Source organism: Coregonus lavaretus (genome assembly GCF_964263955.1).
Source record: "Coregonus lavaretus genome assembly, chromosome: 9".
In the NCBI taxonomy this organism is placed as follows: Eukaryota; Metazoa; Chordata; class Actinopteri; order Salmoniformes; family Salmonidae; genus Coregonus; species Coregonus lavaretus.
In genome coordinates, this window is record NC_139996.1 from 19,517,815 (window position 1) to 19,538,947 (window position 21,133).

Genomic DNA, 21,133 nt, shown 5'->3' on the forward strand with positions numbered 1-21,133 from the left:
AAGGAGGGCATTAATCAGAGAGGCAACAAAGAGACCAAAGATAACCCTGAAGGAGCTGCAAAGCTCCACAGCGGAGATTGGAGTATCTGTCCATAGGACCACTTTAAGCTGTACACTCCACAGAGCTTGGGGGGGGGGGGGGTGAATAGTTATGCATGCTCAAGTGTTCTGTTTTTTTTGTCTTATTTCTTGTTTGTTTCAACAACAACTAAAATATTTTGCATCAAATAAATCAATAAATACAGTGGGGGAAAAAAGTATTTAGTCAGCCACCAATTGTGCAAGTTCTCCCACTTAAAAATATCAGAGAGGCCTGTAATTTTCATCATAGGTACACGTCAACTATGACAGACAAAATGAGAAAAAAAAATCCAGAAAATCACATTGTAGGATTTTTAATGAATTTATTTGCAAATTATGGTGGAAAATAAGTATTTGGTCACCTACAAACGAGCAAGAGTTCTGGCTCTCACAGACCTGTAACTTCTTCTTTAAGAGGCTCCTCTGTCCTCCACTCGTTACCTGTATTAATAGCACCTGTTTGAACTTGTTATCAGTATAAAAGACACCTGTCCACAACCTCAAACAGTCACACTCCAAACTCCACTATGGCCAAGACCAAAGAGCTGTCAAAGGACACCAGAAACAAAATTGTAGACCTGCACCAGGCTGGGAAGACTGAATCTGCAATAGGTAAGCAGCTTGGTTTGAAGAAATCAACTGTGGGAGCAATTATTAGGAAATGGAAGACATACAAGACCACTGATAATCTCCCTCGATCTGGTGCTCCACGCAAGATCTCACCCCGTGGGGTCAAAATGATCACAAGAATGGTGAGCAAAAATCCCAGAATCACACGGGGGGACCTAGTGAATGACCTGCAGAGAGCTGGGACCAAAATAACAAAGCCTACCATCAGTAACACACTACGCCGCCAGGGACTCAAATTCTGCAGTGCCAGACGTGTCCCCCTGCTTAAGCCAGTACATGTCCAGGCCCGTCTGAAGTTGGCTAGAGTGCATTTGGATGATCCAGAAGAGGATTGGGAGAATGTCAGATGAAACCAAAATATAACTTTTTGGTAAAAACTCAACTCGTCGTGTTTGGAGGACAAAGAATGCTGAGTTGCATCCAAAGAACACCATACCTACTGTGAAGCATGGGGGTGGAAACATCATGCTTTGGGGCTGTTTTTTTGCAAAGGGACCAGGACGACTGATCCGTGTAAAGGAAAGAATGAATGGGGCCATGTATCGTGAGATTTTGAGTGAAAACCTCCTTCCATCAGCAAGGGCATTGAAGATGAAATGTGGCTGGGTCTTTCAGCATGACAATGATCCCAAACACACCACCCGGGCAACGAAGGAGTGGCTTCGTAAGAAGCATTTCAAGGTCCTGGAGTGGCCTAGCCAGTCTCCAGATCTCAACCCCATAGAAAATCTTTGGAGGGAGTTGAAAGTCCGTGTTGCCCAGCGACAGCCCCAAAACATCACTGCTCTAGAGGAGATCTGCATGGAGGAATGGGCCAAAATACCAGCAACAGTGTGTGAAAACCTTGTGAAGACTTACAGAAAACGTTTGACCTGTGTCATTGCCAACAAAGGCTATATAACAAAGTATTGAGAAACTTTTGTTATTGACCAAATACTTATTTTCCACCATAATTTGCAAATAAATTCATTAAAAATCCTACAATGTGATTTTCTGGATTTTGTTATTTCATTTTGTCTGTCATAGATGACGTGTACCTATGATGAAAATTACAGGCCTCTCTCATCTTTTTAAGTGGGAGAACTTGCACAATTGGTGGCTGACTAAATACTTTTTTTCCCCACTGTAAATCAAATGATACTGTCACGGATTCAGCCGATGCTGCTCCTCACTGTATGTTGTGAAATCTGTTATAAATGTATTGTTATGTTTTTAAAATGTATAACTGCCTTAATTTTGCTGGTCCATAATAAAGACAAAGATCATTAATTTTAATTCCACTGCGAAATTGTCTGACTTGAAAGTAAATCACCCTCCAACCGTAGTCAGCAGAAATCCTCAGAATTTCTGGAAAACCTGTGAATGTTTCGGATTGTTTCTAGAATTGTGCAACCGTTCAGTGACCCACCCCTTCCTCTCCTCCTCCTCTAGCGAAAGACTCTTCCCTTCACATGAAAGACGACATGCGTGGCCAGTTGAAGGAGGCGTCCTCTGCCACCTCCAAGGCCTTTGTCTCCTTCCGAAAGGATCTGGACACAGACCTGGAGGTGCTGGATGGCCAGGCCGGTGAGGGGCCCGGGGGAGGGGGCGAGGAGAGAGAGGAAGAGACCCAGATGAGCCCGGCCATCACCATCATGAAGCCTATCCTGCGATACCTCCAGCTGCTCTGTGAGAACCACAACAGGAACCTGCAGGTATTGAATTACATTGAATAAACGTATTCTTGATCCCCAGAGGGGAAACTGGATTTGTCACCAGCATATAGGCACTGTATTGGGAGATCACAGTTCCTCTAACCACAAGCTGAACTTCATGGTGTTTACCATGTTCACATGATGAGTAAATAATGAATCATAAGTGAATCATGTCAACAAGGATTAGCAGGTAGGCCTACTGCATTTGAGGAAACAGATTTGATTCTGAGACTAAATCATTGTCACTTTCAACAACCGGGTATTATTGTCAATATCTGTCTCACGGTTTTATTCTGAAAGGCATGACTTTATTTTGGCACACCCTGCTATAAACCCAGATCAGTTGTGCTCACACACAGATAGGAGGTCATACTAGTATCCTATGAATATTAACCACATTTCTTCCCCTCCTGGTTCCTCCCTGAATCCAGAACTTCCTGCGGAACCAGAACAACAAGACGAACTACAACCTGGTGTGTGAGACACTGCAGTTCCTGGACATCATGTGTGGCAGCACCACAGGAGGCCTGGGCCTGCTGGGCCTCTACATCAATGAGGGCAACGTGGACCTTGTCCGGCAGACCCTGGAGACAATCACAGAGTACTGCCAGGGGCCTTGCCATGAGAACCAGGTAGGGGACCACCACTACCAACCAGGTCACCCCAAAAACTATACAGTACCAGTCAAAAGTTTGGACACACCTACTCATTCCAGGGTTTTTCTTTATTTTTACTATTTTCTACATTGTAGAATAATAGTGAAGACATCAAAACTATGAAATGATACATATGGAATCATGTAGTAACCAAAAAAGTGTTAAACAAATCAAAATATATTATATATTTGAGATTCTTCAAAGTAGCCACCCTTTGCCTTGATGACAGCTTTGCACACTCTTGGCATTCTCTCAACCAGCTTCATGAGGTAGTCACCTGGAATGCATTTCAATTAACAGGTGTGCCTTGTTAAAATTTAATTTGTGGAATTTCTTTATTTCTTTTTTTTTTTTTTTTTTTAATTGTCATTTAGCAGACGCTCTTATCCAGAGCGACTTACAGGAGCAATTAGGGTTAAGTGCCTTGCTTAAGGGCACATCGACAGATTTTTCACCTAGTCGGCTCGGGGATTAGAACCAGCGACCTTTCGGTTACTGGCACAACGCTCTTACCCACTAAGCTACCTGCCGCCCAATGCGTTTTAGCCAATCAGTTGTGACAAGGTAGGGTTGGTATACAGAAGATAGCCCTATTTGGTAAAAGACAAGTCCATATTATGTCAAGAACAGCTCAAATAAACAAAGAGAAACGACAGTCCATCATTACTTTAAGACATGAAGGTCAGTCAATCCGGAAAATTTCAAGAAGTGCTGTCGCACAAACCATCAAGCGCAATGATGAAACTGGCTCACATGAGGACTGCCACAGGAAAGGAAGACCCAGAGTTACCTCTTCTGCAGAGGATAAGTTCATTAGAGTTACCAGCCTCAGAAATTGCAGCCCAAATAAATGTTTAGAGTTCAAGTAACAGACACATCTCAACATCAACTGTTCAGAGGAGACTGCTTGAATCAGGCCTTCATGGTCGAATTGCTCCAAAGAAACCACTACTAAAGAACACCAGTAAGAAGAAAATACTTGATGGGCCAAGAAACATGAGCAATGGATATTAGACCGGTGGAAATCTGTCCTTTGGTCTGATGAGTCCAAATTTGAGATTTTTGGTTCCAACTCCCATGTCTTTGTAAGACGCAGAGTAGGTGAACAGATGATCGCCGCATGTGTGGTTCCCACCATGAAGCATGGAGGAGGCGGTGTGATTGTGTGGGGATGCTTTGCTGGTGACACTGTCTGTTATTTATTTAGAATTCAAGGCACACTTAACCAGCATGGCTACCACAGAATTCTGCAGCGACACGCCATCCCATCTGGTTTGCGCTTAGTGGGACTATAATTTGTTTTTCAACAGGACAATGACCCAACACACCTCCAGGCTGTGTAAGGGCTATTTGACCAAGAAGGAGAGTGATGGAGTGCTGCATCAGATGACCTGGCCTCCACAATCACTCGACCTCAACCCAATATCACTGCGTGAGACTAGTTAACCCAAATTAAATGATATGTCACCGTCGTACCACAAGGATTTCCTCTTGGCCTGGGGTCACTCAACGGTTACACCAGAAAACCATAATGTTGCTGTGCTTACTTTACCATGGAAGATGCATTTGAGTTTGTGGTCCAAGCGTAGCCATGTAAACCATTGGAATGAATGTACAGCAAATATGTGGGGGTGTTCAGTAAGATGTGAACCATGTAAATTTATAAAGTGGTTGGGAAGTTACACTATTGACCTACAATCCTGCCAGACTGACAATAGTATTGTCTAATTGATTCTAAAACATCTTAATTAAAGGGATAGTTCACTTTTTTGAAGTTTTAGCTTATTGTCGAGGGTGTTGGGTGTTGTCATTTGAACTACCTATTTAAATCTTGCCAATTTTTTGTTTCACTATTATACCTCCAATGGAAAGTTGTTCTCATTTTTAATTGTTTTCCGCTCACTAACTAACTTCTTGTTGTCTCAGTCCTGTATAGCCAAGCACGAGTCCAACGGCATCGACATCATCATAGCTCTGATAGTCAACTCCATCAACCCCTTGGGGAAGAATCGAATGGACCTGGTGCTAGAACTCAAGGTTAGCATGCCTCTCCATACACACACACACCCACACCCCTACAAGAGCCCTTGGAGTGCTTTCAGTGCAAGTCAACGGCTGGATAAGCAGCAGAGAATAGTTCATTATACCTAGACGATTACTGTATAGGTATCCCATCTTGCCCTATATGAGTGGGCCATTCATGCTACACACACGATGCTGTCACTATCAATGGCAATCATTTGAGAGTCACTTTCTTGTTAAAAGTCCCATTTGTCCTTGTGTGGTTATGGCCTTACGAGGTGATATCTGCTGAGACTTCAGGGTGAGGGAGGAATGCACTGCATTTCTTTCCTCCTTTCTTTCATAGGAAACAAATGTCTTTCCTCAGTGGAATGGAGATTTTAGCATTTAAATATTGGTGGGGCAAACTCCCCCAATGTTTTTAGGATGCATGCCAGCAAAGCCACTACACAACACGACACAACACTAAACAATACATTAATTGCACTATAACAGTGACAAACGGTGCCCACAAACTGTTAGGGCCTACATTAAGCTGTCCCAACACCTTACCACTGCTACAACTGACTATCAGCGGAGCCTTGTCTGGCAGCGAAACAGTTCATTCAGCCTCGTTAACTGCCTTTTAAAAAGACATAGCTGATATGGCTGACTTGCTTAAAGAAATTGGGTTTCTACTGACAATTGAGATGTACAAACTATGGGGGACTATATAAGGGGACGACGAGCAGATAAGAGGCAATCCGTAGATTAAGACATTAATGAGCGAGCTAGGACGGATGTAGTCAATATAACTATTTGTTCAGCACTTTTAAAGTGTACTGCGACAGAATTCAGAACATGGGCCGTTCTTACAGTATTCTCCCTGGTACACCAAGTCAGAACCTTAGGATAAATGAAGGGGGCATATAATCAGACAATGAAAGCTCTTACAATATTCGATGATGACATTTCTCTCAAACAGGCTATAGGCTACATGTGCACCACTAAGTCAGAACAGTAGGTAATGAGCGGGAAAGGGACCAGGTTGAATCATGACGTCAGTGATCTTCAGGTCGGAGCTCTAGAAAGAGGCCCGAGTTCCCGACTTGGAATTCCGAGTTGGATGACCATTTAAAACGTATTTTCCCAGTCGGAGCTAGTTTTTTCCCCAGTTGTCTTGAACTCACTGAAGTCTGAGATTTCCCAGTTCCGAGTTTCCAGTTCTTTTGAACGCGGCAGAAGTCTTCCTGGATTGACAGCATGGCCAATGTTGAATGTTTATCCTTTTAAGCTTGGAAAAAAATACCCTTAAACCCAGACTTGGACCACACACCCACTCCATTGAAAAGCAGGCTAGTGATTGCTTTGCAATGCTTGCAGTTAGCCACTGATTCCTTCCAAACCACTCATTGTTCAATTTGCTATTTCCAACTTGTTGTGTAATGTTTATGTCCAATGGCTGATGAGCACCGATACGTTTTATCTATAATTTCTCATCATATGACAAGGATTGAAAAGGATTTGCCAGTAGACTTTTGACTTGATTCATGATGATGACTGCTAGCTTGCTAGCTAAGATTTTGAAAGCATAATGTTGACATGATCAGTCCAATCAAAGCTACTGTAGATATAATGTGATTTGACGTCATTTTATCTGTGGCCAATGACCTTGCGCCTTCTTGGATGGGCACTTCTAATGTAACTCTATGGCAGCACCCAAGGGGCTTGAATTTTCGAGCTCTCCCCGAAAATGTTGTGGTGACGTAGTATCCCCATGAGTGATAGAACACTGAGACAATCACGGCACAACTAGAGAACATTACCAACCCCTACACTCCGTATTTTCCACTGGCTGCCCCACCACCACAGAAAACACTGAGTTAGGCTGAAACACCTGCATTTTGGAGCTGCCTTACTCAAGAAAGCAAATAAGAGACCATGTTTGTATTCGGCTTTATTAACTCAATGATTTTTTGATTTTTTTTTATTTGTTTGCAAACTGATATGTGACACGTATTCATACCAAAATAACAGGCAAAACAGGATAAAATGAAGGGTCTGAATGAAGGGTCGCCACTGCCTCAGTGTAATGTCAGTTATCCATCAGCTCATTCATTCCTATAGTACTGATTTTGAAGTCAGTTTCTGCTGGGTAACAGATGATTGTGGAGTGGGTTAGGATTTGATGGTCATGTGACATGACTCTGTGTGCTAGAACAACGCCTCCAAGCTGCTGCTGGCCATCATGGAGAGTCGCCATGACAGCGAGAACGCCGAGAAGATCCTTTACAAGATGAGACCCATGGAGCTGGTGAGTGAATCCATACACACACTTACACACACAAACACACATGTTACTGACAACGTATGTGTTCCAGGTGGATGTGATGAAGGAGGCGTATGCCCAGGGGCTGGAGAGTGAGGCTGAGGAGAACTCAATAGGAGACCAGATCAAACCTAAAGACGTAGGACACAACATCTACATCCTGGCCCACCAGGTAACCCCATGACGTGTGTGTGTGTTTTAACATGCATGATTGAGTGTGTGTGGGGGAGAGTTTTTTGCACCATGTATATTCATACTTTAATAAGGGCCCAATGACAAAGGCAAAGTCAGTGGCACAGAAAAAGACGGTAATTCACATACTGTATCATTCGCCTATGTGTCACTCTCTTACTCCCCCACCAGGTAAGTCTAATGATTCATGTCTGTACAGTCGCACTCACTAACTGTAAGTCGCTCTGGATAAGAGCGTCTGCTAAATGACTAAAATGTAAATGTAAATGTGAGAGTGTTGACGAGGACAAGGCTGGAGATCACTCTGTCATGCTGATTGAGTTAGAATAACAGACAGGAAGCTTTAAAAGGAGGGTGGTGCTTGAAATCATTGTTCTTCCTCTATTAACCATGGTTACCTGCAAGGAAACACTTGCCGTCATCATTGCTTTGCACAAAAAGGGCTTCACAGGCAAGGATATTGCTGCTAGTAAGATTGCACCTAAGTCAACCATTTATCGGGTCATCAAGAACTTCAAGGAGAGAGGTTCAATTGTTGTGAAGAAGGCTTCAGGGCGCTCAAGAAAGTCCAGCAAGCGCCAGGACCGTCTCCTAAAGTTGATTCAGCTGCGGGATCGGGGCACCACCAGTGTAGAGCTTGCTCAGGAATGGCAGCAGGCAGGTGTGAGTGCATCTGCACGCACAGTGAGGCGAAGACTTTTGGAGGATGGCCTGGTGTCAAGAAGGGCAGCGAGGAAGCCAATTCTCTCCAGGAAAAACATCAGGGACAGACTGATATTCTGCAAAAGGTACAGAGATTGGACTGCTGAGGACTGGGGTAAAGTCATTTTTACATTTACATTTTAGTCATTTAGCAGACGCTCTTATCCAGAGCGATTTACAGTTAGTGAGTGCATACATTTTCAAATTTTCTCTGATGAATCCCCTTTCCGATTGTTTGGGGCATCCGGAAAAAAATTGTTAGGAGAAGACAAGGTGAGCGCTACCATCAGTCCTGTGTCATGCCAACAGTAAAGCATCCTGAGACCATTCATGTGTGGGGTTGCTTCTCAGCCAAGGGAGTGGGCTCACTCACAATTTTGCCTAAGAACACAGCCATGACTAAAGAATAGTACCAACACATCCTCCGAGAGCAACTTCTCCCAACCATCCAAGAACAGTTTGGTGACGAACAATGCCTTTTCCAGCATGATGGAGCACCTTGCCATAAGGCAAAAGTGATAACTAAGTGGCTCGGGGAACAAAACATCGAAAATTTGTGTCCATGGCCAGCAAACTCCCAGACCTTAATTCCATTGAGAACTTGTGGTCGATCCTCAAAAGGCGGGTTGACAAACAAAAACCCACAAATTCTGACAAACTCCAAGCATTGATTATGCAAGAATGGGCTGCCATCAGTCAGGATGTGGCCCAGAAGTTAATTGACAGCATGCCAGGGCGGATTGCAGAGGTCTTGAAAAAGAATGGTCAACACTGCAGATATTGACTCTTTGCATAAAGTTAATGTAATTATCAATAAAAGCCTTTGACACTTATGGAATGCTTGTAATTATACTTCAGTATACCATAGTAACATCTGACAAAAATATCTAAAAACTCTGAAGCAACAAACTTTGTGAAGAACAATACTTGTGTCATTCTCAAAACTTTTGACCACGACTGATAGGTGTGGTTATATAGTCTTATATGTGATTTCAGCAGGTGATAACGGATGTAACTTTCAATGGAAGAGATGGTTCCTGTGTTGAGTCGGACAGACCAGGTCTAGTGGGTTTTCACTTCTGTCTTTCACCCACAATAGAGCCGAGTGTCAGACAGGGTATTTCTGTCCGACCAACTGACTGGTTTCATCATGACCACCGAGCTCTCTGGGGCTGGCTGTTTGCACTTTCAAAATAACACATACGCATGAGCACATAGAGAAGTTTACACACACACACACACACACACACACACACACACACACACACACACACTCAACCCCATCAGATAACCCCACAATTGCAAATGAACATACATACCACACACCTGCCTCAAGCTTTCATATACACACACATAACACACATAACCCAAGCATTCCCTTTTAGCTATTGTTCCTGTTTATCAGGAAAAGTCACCACACTTCTGAGCATCTGCCTAGCAAAGCAAAATTGGTTATGTGAAAGTTCCCAGAACATTTGTTAGGTTGCGGCAAAGGTTGTCATAACACAAAAACTGTCCAGTCGTGCTGACGACTATAGAATGTTTGTATAAAACATTCGCCTGATGTTGCAAGAATGTTCCTAGAACATATTGAATCTGTTCTTTAAATGATCACAGAATGTTTAATTAGGTTGTGGGAACAGTCTGGTGGGGACATTGTGCGGATATCACAAAAGATATGTTCCCAAAACACACAAACTGTCCCCACCAGAAAACATTACTGGTACATTGTTATTACATTACTTGGAAACCTGATGATAACTTTTGGGGAATGTTCTTCGGTGGTTGTTACAGATGTTGTGCACAACATTTTAGTGAATGTTAGGAGAACATTCCAAGGACATTTCATTTAAAACATAAAAAAGATATACTGAACAAAAATATAAATGCAAAATGTAAAGTTTTGGTCCCATGAAATAAAAGATCCCAGAAATGTTCCATATGCACAAAAAGCTTATTTCTCTCTAATTTTGTGCACAAATTTGTTTACATCCCTGTTGGTGAGCATTTCTCCTTTGTCAAGATAATCCATCTACCTGACAGGTGTGGCATATCAAGAAGCTGATTAAACAGCATGATCATTACACAGGTGCACTTTGTGCTGGTGACAATAAAAGTCCACTCTAAAATGTGCAGTTTTCCAACACAACACAATGCCACAGATGTCTCATGTTTTGAGGGAGTGTGCAATTGGCATACTGACTGCAGGAATGTCCACCAGAGCTGTTGCCAGAGAACTGAATGTTAATTTCTCTGCCATAAGCCACCTCCAACATCGTTTTAGAGAATTTGGCAGTACGTCCAACCAGCCTCACAATCGCAGACCATGTGTAACAATGCCAGCCCAGGACCTCCACATCTGGCTTCTTCACCTGCGGGATCATCTAAGACTAGCCACCCGGACAGCTGATGAAACTGGGGGTTTGCATAACCGAAGAATTTCTGCACAAACTGTCAGAAACCGTCTCAGGGAAGCTCATCTGCGTGCTCGTCGTACTTACCATGGTCTTGACCTGACTGCAGTTCGGCGTCGTAACCGCCTTCAGTGGGCTAATGCTCACCTTCGATGGCCACTGGCACATTGAATAAGTGTTCTCTTCACTGATTAATCTCAGTTTCAACATTACCAGGTAGATGGCAGACAGAGTGTATGGTATGGGCAGGTATAAGCTACGGACAACGAACACATTTCATTTTATCGATGGCAATTTGAATGCACAGAGATACGGTGACGAGATCCCGAGGCCCATTGTCGTACCATTCATCCGTCGCCATCACCTCATGTTTCAGCATGATAATGCATGGCCTCATGTCGCAAGGATCTGTACCCAATTCCTGGAAGCTGATGTCCCAGTTCTTCCATGGCCTGCATTCTCACCAGACATGCCACCCCTTGAGCATGTTTGGGATGCTCTGGATCGACGTGTAGGACAGCGTGTTCTAGTTCCCGCCAATATCCAGCAACTTCGCAAAGCCATTGAAGAGGAGTGGGAAAACATTCCACAGGCCACAATCAACAGCCTGATCAACTCTATGCGATGGAGATGTGTCTCGCAGCATGAGGCAAATCGTGGTCACACCAGATACTGACAGGTTTTCTGATCCACGCCCCTACTCTTTTTAAAGGTGTCTGTGACCAACAGATGCATATCTGTATATCCATTTATGGGAAATCCATACATTAAGGACTAATGAATGTATTTCAATTGACTGAATTCCTTATAGGAACTGTAACCCAGTAAAATCTTTGAAAGTGTTGCATGTTGCGTTTATATTTTTGTCAGTGTGTATGTACAGTTGAAGTCGGAAGTTTACATACACTTAGGTTTGAGTCATTAAAACTCGTTTTTCACAAGTAATTTTTCCAACAATTGTTTACAGACAGATCATTTGAGTCAATTGGAGGTGTACCTGTGGATGTATTTCAAGGCCTACCTTCAAACTCAGTGCCTCTTTGCTTGACATCATGGGAAAATCAAAAGAAATCAGCCAAGACCTCAGAAAAGAAATTGTAGACCTACACAAGTCTGGTTAATCCTTGGGAGCAATTTCCAAACGCCTGAAGGTACCACGTCCATCTGTACAAACAATAGTACACAAGTATAAACACCATGGGACCACGCAGCCGTCAAGGAGACGCTTTCTGTCTCCTAGAGATGAACGTACTTTGGTTCGAAAAGTGCAAATCAATCCCAGAACAACAGCAAAGGACCTTCCTGGAGGAAACAGGTACAAAAGTTTCTATATGCACAGTCAAATGAGTCCTACAGTGAGGGAAAAAAGAATTTGATCCCCTGCTGATTTTGTACGTTTGCCCACTGACAAAGAAATGATCAGTCTATAATTTTAATGATAGGTTTATTTGAACAGTGAGAGACAGAATAACAACAAAAATATCCAGAAAACGCATGTAAAAAATGTTATAAATTGATTTGCATTTTAATGAGGGAAATAAGTATTTGACCCCCTCTCAATCAGAAAGATTTCTGGCTCCCATGTGTCTTTTATACAGGTAACGAGCTGAGATTAGGAGCACACTCTTAAAGGGAGTGCTCCTAATCTCAGCTTGTTACCTGTATAAAAGACACCTGTCCACAGACGCAATCAATCAATCAGATTCCAAACTCTCCACCATGGCCAAGACCAAAGAGCTCTCCAAGGATGTCAGGGACAAGATTGTAGACCTACACAAGGCTGGAATGGGCTACAAGACCATCGCCAAGCAGCTTGGTGAGAAGGTGACAACAGTTGGTGCGATTATTCGCAAATGGAAGAAACACAAAAGACCTGTCAATCTCCCTCGGCCTGGGGCTCCATGCAAGATCTCACCTCGTGGAGTTGCAATGATCATGAGAACGGTGAGGAATCAGCCCAGAACTACACGGGAGGATCTTGTCAATGATCTCAAGGCAGCTGGGACCATAGTCACCAAGAAAACAATTGGTAACACACTACGCCGTGAAGGACTGAAATCCTGCAGCGCCCGCAAGGTCCCCCTGCTCAAGAAAGCACATATACATGCCCGTCTGAAGTTTGCCAATGAACATCTGAATGATTCAGAGGAGAACTGGGTGAAAGTGTTGTGGTCAGATGAGACCAAAATGCAGCTCTTTGGCATCAACTCAACTCGCGTGTTTGGAGGAGGAGGAATGCTGCCTATGACCCCAAGAACACCATCCCCACCGTCAAACATGGAGGTGGAAACATTATGCTTTGGGGGTGTTTTTCTGCTAAGGGGACAGGACAACTTCACCGCATCAAAGGGACGATGGACGGGGCCATGTTCCGTCAAATCTTGGGTGAGAACCTCCTTCCCTCAGCCAGGGCATTGAAAATGGGTCGTGGATGGGTATTCCAGCATGACAATGACCCAAAACACACGGCCAAGGCAACAAAGGAGTGGCTCAAGAAGAAGCAGATTAAGGTCCTGTAGTGGCCTAGCCAGTCTCCAGACCTTAATCCCATAGAAAATCTGTGGAGGGAGCTGAAGGTTCGAGTTGCCAAACGTCAGCCTCGAAACCAATGACTTGGAGAAGATCTGCAAAGAGGAGTGGGACAAAATCCCTCCTGAGATGTGTGCAAACCTGGTGGCCAACTACAAGAAACGTCTGACCTCTGTGATTGCCAACAAGGGTTTTGCCACCAAGTACTAAGTCAGGTTTTGCAGAGAGGTCAAATACTTATTTCCCTCATTAAAATGCAAATCAATTTATAACATTTTTGACAAGCGTTTTTCTGGATTTTTGTTGTTATTCTGTCTCTCACAGTTCAAATAAACCTACCATTAAAATTATAGACTGATCATGTCTTTGTCAGTGGGCAAATGTACAAAATCAGCAGGGGATCAAATACTTTTTTCCCTCACTGTATATCGACATAACCTGAAAGGCCGCTCAGCAAGGAAGAAGCCACTGATCCAATGTTTTCTGTTGTATTTTTGACTATGTTTTGTTTTTATCGCACTGCTTTGCTTTATCTTGGCCAGGTCGCAGTTGTAAATGAGAACTTGTTCTCTACTGGCTTACCTGGTTAAATAAAGGTTAAATAAAAATAAAAATCACAAAGCCCTGACCTCAATCCTATAGAACATTTTTGGGCAGAACTGAAAAAGTGTGTGCGAGCAAGGAGGCCTACAAACCTGACTCAGTTACACCAGGAGGAATGGGCCAAAATTCACCCAACTTATTGTGGGAAGCTTGTGGAAGGCTACCCGAAACGTTTGACCCAAGTTAAACAATTTAAAGGCAATGCTAACAAATACTAATTGAGTGTATGTAAACTTCTGACCCACTGGGAATGTCATGAAAGAAATTAAAGCTGAAATAAATCATTCTCTCTACTATTATTCTGACATTTCACATTCTTAAAATAAAGTGGTGATCCTAACTGACCTAAGACAGGGAATTTGTACTAGGATTAAATGTCATGAATTGTGAAAAACTGAGTTTAAATGTATTTGGCTACGGTGTATGTACATTTCCGACTTCAACTGTATGTATGTATGTATGTATGTATGTATGTATGTATGTATGTATGTATGTGTGTATGTGTATACATTTACATTTTAGTCATTTAGCAGACGCTCTTATCCAGAGCGACATACAGTTAGTGAGTGCATACATTTTCATACTGGCCCCCCGTGGGAAACAAACCCACAACCCTGGCGTTGCAAGCGCCATGCTCTACCAACTGAGCTACAGGGGACTAGTATACAGTGCATTCGGAAAGTATTCAGACCCCTTGACTTTTTCCATATTTTGTTACGTTACAGCCTTATTCTAAAATTGATTAAGTAGTTTTTTTCCCTCATCAATCTACACACAATGTCCCATAATGACAAAGCAAAAACAGTTTTTTTGACATTTTTGCAAATGTATAAAAAATATCTTGAGGAACCGGGTGGTAGCCGGCTAGTGATGGCTATTTAATAGTTTGATGGCCTTGAGATGGAAGCTGTTTTTCAGTGTCTCTGTCTCAGCTCTGATGCACCTGTACTGACCTCGCCTTCTGGATGATAGCGGGGTGAACAGGCCGTGGCTCGGGTGGTTGATGTCCTTGATGATCTTTTTGGCCTTCCTGTGACATCTGGTGCTGTAGGTTTCCTGGAGGGCTGGCAGTGTGCCCCCGGTAATGCGTTGGGCAGACTGCACCACCCTCTGGAGAGCCCTGCGGTTGTGCGCAGTGCAGTTGCCGTACCAGCCGGTGATGCAGCCCAACAGGATGCTCTCAATTGTGCATCTGTACAAGTTTGTGTGGGTCTAAGGGGCCAAGCCGAATTTCTTCAGCCTCCTGAGGTTGAAGAGGCGCTGTTGCGCCTTCTTCACCACACTGTTTGTGTGGGTGAACCATTTCAGATTGTCAGTATTGTGTACACCGAGGAACTTGAAGCTTTCCACCTTCTCAACTGCGGTCCCGACGATGTGGATAGGGGCGTGCTCCCTCTGCTGTTTCCTAAAGTCCACAATCAGCTCCTTCGTTTTGTTGAGGTAGAGGTTATTTTCCTGGCACCGCTCCGCCAGGGCCCTCACCTCCTCCCTCTTGGCTGTCTCGTCATTGTTGGTAATCAGTCCTACTACTGTTGTGTCGTCTGCAAACTTGATGATTTGAGTTGGAGGCGTACGTGGCAACACAGTCATGGGTGGACAGGGAGTACAGGAGGGGGCTGAGCACGCTCCCTTGTGGGGCCCCTGTGTTGAGGATCAGCGAAGTGGAGGTGTTGTTTCCTACCTTCACCACCTGGGGGCGGCACGTCAGGAAGTCCAGGACCCAGTTGCACAGGGCGGGGTTCAGACCCAGGGCCCCCGAGCTTAATGATGAGCTTGGAGGGTACTATGGTGTTGAAGGCTGAGCTATAGTCAATGAACAGCATTCTTACATAGGTATTCCTCTTGTCCAGATGGGATAGGACAGTGTGCAGTGCGGTGGCAATTGCATCGTCTGTGGATCTATTGGGGCGGTAAGCAAATTGAAGTGGGTCTAGGGTGGAGGTAGAGGTTATATGATCCTTAACTAGCCTTTCAAAGCACTTCATGATGACATAAGTGAGTGCTACGGGGCAATAGTCATTTAGTTCAGTTACCTTTGCTTTCTTGGGTACAGGAACAATGGGGGACATCTTGAAGCAAGTGGGGACAGCAGACTGGGATAGGGAGAGATTGAATATGTCCGTAAACACTCCAGCCAGCTGGTCTGCGCATGCTCTGAGGACGCGGCAAGGGATGCCGTCTGGGCCGGCAGCCTTGCGAGGGTTAACACGCTTAAATGTCTTACTCACGTCGACCTCGGAGAAGGAGAGCCCACAGTTCTTGGGAGCGGGCCGCGTCGGGGGCACTGTGTTATCCTCAAAGCGGGTGAAGAAGGTGTTTAGCTTGTCTGGGAGCAAGATGTTGTTGTCCGCGACGTGGCTGGTTTTCCCTTTATAATCCGTGATTGTCTGTAGACCCTGCCACATACGTCTCGTGTCTGAGCCGTTGAATTGCGACTCCACTTTGTCTCTATGCTGACGTTTTGCCTGTTTGATTGCCTTTACAGAGGGAATAACTACACTGATTGTATTCAACCATATTCCCAGTCACCTTGCCATGGTTAAATGCGGTGGTTCGCGCTTTCAGTTTTGCGCGAATGCTGCCATCTATCCACGGTTTCTGGTTTGGGTAGGTTTTAATAGTGACAGTGGGAACAACATCCTCTATACACTTCCTGATGAACTCAGTCACCGTGTCCATGTATACATCAATGTTATTCTCAGAGGCTACCCGGAACATATCCCAGTCCGCGTGATCAAAACAATCTTGAAGCATTGATTCCGATTGGTCAGACCAGCGTTGAATAGACCTATAGGGAGGGAGGAGCAAAATTGAGTTGTGATCTGATTTGCCTAAGGGAGGGCGAGGGAGGGCCTTGTAGGCATCTCAAAAGGGGGAGTAGCAGTGGTCCAGTGTTTTTCCAGCGCGAGTACTACAGTCAATGTGTTGATAGAACTTCAGTAGCGTTTTCCTCAAATTTTCTTCGGAAAAATCCCCAGCTACAATAAATGCAGCCTCAGGATATGTGGTTTCCAGTTTGCATAAAGTCCAGTGTAGTTCCTTGAGGGCCGTCGTGGTATCGGCTTGAGGGGGAATATACACGGCTGTGAATATAACCTCTTGGAGGTAATACGGTCAGCATTTGATTGTAAGGTATTCTAGGTCGGGTGAACAAAAGGACTTGAATTTCTGTATGTTATCATAATCACACAACTCTGTTCCTGGAGAGTTCTTTATTGCTGTCTGTGCGATGTACTGAGAACCCAGCTGGCTGTATGGACGGGGACAGTATATCCCGGGAGAGCCATGATTCCATGAAACAGTGTATGTTACAGTCCCTGATGTGTCTCTGGAAGGAGATCCTCGCCCTGAGCTCGTCTACTTTATTGTCCAGAGACTGAACATTAGCGGGTAATATACTCTGAAGCGGTGGATGGTGTGCATGCCTCCTGAGTCGGAATAGTAGTCCACTCTGAATACCTCTTCTCCGCCGGCGGCGTCTTGGAGTAGCCTCTGGGATTAGTTCAATTGCCCAAAGGATCCAATTCGGGAAAGTCGTATTCCTGCTCGTAATGCTGGTGAGTTACCGCCGCTCTGATATCCAAAGGTTATTTCCGGCTGTATGTAATAACACAAAAAACGTTCTGGGCTAATAATGTAAGAAATAACACACAAAAAATATAATAATACTGCAAAGTTGCTTTGGAGCTAGAAGCAGAGCTGCCATGTCTGTCTGCGCCATCTTTCCATTTACATAAGTATTCAGACCCTGCTTGGCACACCTGTATTTGGGGAGTTTCTTTCATTCTTCTCTGCAGATCCTCTCAAGCTCTGTCAGGATGGATGGGGAGCGTCGCTGCGCAGCTATTTTCAGGAGTATAGTGCCTTCGGAAGCTATTCAGACCCCTTGACCTTTTCCACATTTTGATACGTTACAGCCTTATTCTAAAATTGATTAAATAAATCAATTTCCTCAGCAATCTACACACAATACCCCATAATGACAAAGCGAAAACAGATTTTTGGAAATGTTTGCTAATGTATTAAAAACAAAAAACAGAAATACCTTATTTACATAAGTAGTCAGACCCTTTGCAATGACACTCGAAATTGAGCTCAGGTGCATCCTGTTTCCATTGATCATCCTTGAGATGATTCTACAACTTGATTTGAGTCCACCTGTGGTCAATTCAATTGATTGGACATGATTTGGAAAGTCACACACCTGTCTGGGGCGGCAGGTAGCTTAGTGGGTAAGAGCGTTGTGCCAGTAACCGAAAGGTCGCTGGTTCTAATCCCCAAGCTGACTAGGTGAAAAATCTGTCGATGTGCCCTTAAGCAAGGCACTTAACCCTAATTGCTCCTGTAAGTCGCTCTGGATAAGAGCGTCTGCTAAATGACTAAAATGTAAATGTAAAAATGTCTATACAGTGGGGAGAACAAGTATTTGATACACTGCCGATTTTGCAGGGTTTCCTACTTACAAAGCATGTAGAGGTCTGTACTTTTTATCATAGGTACACTTCAACTGTGAGAGACGCAATCTAAAACAAAAATCCAGAAAATCACATTGTATGATTTTTAAGTAATTAATTTGCATTGTATTGCATGACATAAGTATTTGATACATCAGAAAATCAGAACTTAATATTTGGTACAGAAACCTTTGTTTGCAATTACAGAGATCATACGTTTCCTGTAGGTCTTGACCAGGTTTGCACACACTGCAGCAGGGATTTTGGCCCACTCCTCCATACAGACCTTCTCCAGATCCTTCAGGTTTCGGGGCTGTCGCTGGGCAATACGGACTTTCAGCTCCCTCCAAAGATTTTCTATTGGGTTCAGGTCTGGAGACTGGCTAGGCCACTCCAGGACCTTGAGATGCTTCTTACGGAGCCACTCCTTAGTTGCCCTGGCTGTGTGTTTTGGGTCGTTGTCATGCTGGAAGACCCAGCCACGACCCATCTTCAATGCTCTTACTGAGGGAAGGAGGTTGTCGGCCAAGATCTCGCGATACATGGCCCCATCCATCCTCCCCTCAATATGGTGCAGTCGTCCTGTCCCCTTTGCAGAAAAGCATCCCCAAAGAATGATGTTTCCACCTCCATGCTTCACGGTTGGGATGGTGTTCTTGGGGTTGTACTCATCCTTCTTCTTCCTCCAAACACAGCGAGTGGTGTTTAGACCAAAAAGCTCTATTTTTGTCTCATCAGACCACATGACCTTCTCCCATTCCTCCTCTGGATCATCCAGATGGTCATTGGCAAACTTCAGACGGGCCTGGACATGCGCTGGCTTGAGCAGGGGGACCTTGCGTGCGCTGCAGGATTTTAATCCATGACGGCGTAGTGTGTTACTAATGGTTTTCTTTGAGACTGTGGTCCCAGCTCTCTTCAGGTCATTGACCAGGTCATGCCGTGTAGTTCTGGGCTGATCCCTCACCTTCCTCATGATCATTGATGCCCCACAAGATGAGATCTTGCATGGAGCCCCAGACCGAAGGTGATTGACCGTCATCTTGAACTTCTTCCATTTTCTAATAATTGCGCCAACAGTTGTTGCCTTCTCACCAAGCTGCTTGCCTATTGTCCTGTAGCCCATCCCAGCCTTGTGCAGGTCTACAATTTTATCCCTGATGTCCTTACACAGCTCTCTGGTCTTGGCCATTGTGGAGAGGTTGGAGTCTGTTTGATTGAGTGTGTGGACAGGTGTCTTTTATACAGGTAACAAGTTCAAACAGGTGCAGTTAATACAGGTAATGAGTGGAGAACAGGAGGGCTTCTTAAATAAAAACTAACAGGTCTGTGAGAGCCGGAACTCTTACTGGTTGGTAGGTGATCAAATACTTATGTCATGCAATAAAATGCAAATGAATTACTTAAAAATCATACAATGTGATTTTCTGGATTTTTGTTTTAGATTCCGTCTCTCACAGTTGAAGTGTACCTATGATAAAAATTATAGACCTCTACATGCTTTGTAAGTAGGAAAACCTGCAAAATCGGCAGTGTATCAAATACTTGTTCTCTCCACTGTATAAGGTCCCACAGTTGACAGTGCATGTCAGAGCAAAAACCAAGCCATGAGGTAGGGGACCAAGAACCCGATGGTCACTCTGACAGAGCTCTAGACTTCCTCTGTGGAGATGGGAGAACCTTCATTATGGGGTATTGTGTGTAGATTGATGAGGGGGAAAAAAACAATTTAATCTATTTTAGAATAAGGCTGTAACCTAACAAAATGTGGAAAATGTCAAGGGGTCTGAATACTTTCCGAAGGCACTGTATACACTACCGGTCAAAAGTTTTAGAACACCTACTCATTCAAGGGTTTTTCTTAATTTTTACTATTTTCTACATTGTAGAATAATAGTGAAGACATCAAAACTATGAAATAACACATATGGAATTATGTAGTAACCACAGAAGTATATATTTTTGTATTTGAGATTCTTCAAATAGCCACCATTTGCCTTGATCACAGCTTTGCAGGTAGACAAATTCATCACTGGATAGAGAGGAAAAGTAGTACATTGTCAACAACAGACTTGGTATTGAGCAGATAGTTTGGTGATTGATAGCAGAATGCCTCACTGAATGGCAATGATCTCTCACTGGTCTGTTTCATCTCGTGTCTGTCCTTGACAATTAGACTGTCTTTGTTACTCTCCCACAGTAGCATGTGCATGCACACTCATGCGCATGTCTCACTCTAACACACACACACACACACACATACATAAATACATATCCTCTCAATATACTTATTACAGACTATGCTAAAACCCTACACCCCAACCCGAGTACTCTGTTCTGCCACCTGTTCTCTTAGCCCTAGTGGATGGCAGCTCCTGCTCAGTCCAGTCAAAGCTCTTTTCTGTCCTGGCACCCCAATGGTGGAACCAGCTCCTGCCCATCTTCGGGAAACATCTGAAACCCTACCTCTTCAAATAGTATCTTAAATATTCGCACAGCACCCCCCCTCGCACCCCCTCCTCAGCATCTGCTAAATGACTAAAATGTAAACGTTAAGAAGTTACATACAAATTAGGTGATCAAATGGATGGGGTAACAAACTCCTTCCACCTTTTATTATCGATGACAGAGCTGTAATAGTGAAAGTACTGAGTTGACTGATTGTCGGTACTGTGTGTGTTCCAGCTGGCCAGACACAGCAAGTTCCTGCAGCAGAGCTTGAGGCCGCCAGCGGCGGGACTACTGCTGAACGATGACACGGAGGGAGACGCCGCCCTCGGTTACTATGCCAACCACACCGCTCAGATCGAGGTAGACCTCATCCGGACAGTCTTCATCCTATTATCCC

At 44.1% G+C, this 21,133-nt stretch overlaps 1 protein-coding gene across 1 annotated transcript in view; it reads left to right on the forward strand.

Annotated features, from left to right (window-relative positions):
- Nucleotides 1-21,133, forward strand: part of LOC311135168 (inositol 1,4,5-trisphosphate-gated calcium channel ITPR2-like) — a 148,623-nt gene that overhangs the window by 95,570 nt on the left and 31,920 nt on the right. The window contains exons 41-46 of the mRNA XM_084169086.1: nt 2,143-2,405; nt 2,837-3,037; nt 4,988-5,098; nt 7,281-7,376; nt 7,444-7,563; nt 20,971-21,096. Coding sequence (XP_084025212.1) covers nt 2,143-2,405; nt 2,837-3,037; nt 4,988-5,098; nt 7,281-7,376; nt 7,444-7,563; nt 20,971-21,096 — 917 coding nt within the window. The remainder of the gene's footprint in view (nt 1-2,142; nt 2,406-2,836; nt 3,038-4,987; nt 5,099-7,280; nt 7,377-7,443; nt 7,564-20,970; nt 21,097-21,133) is intronic.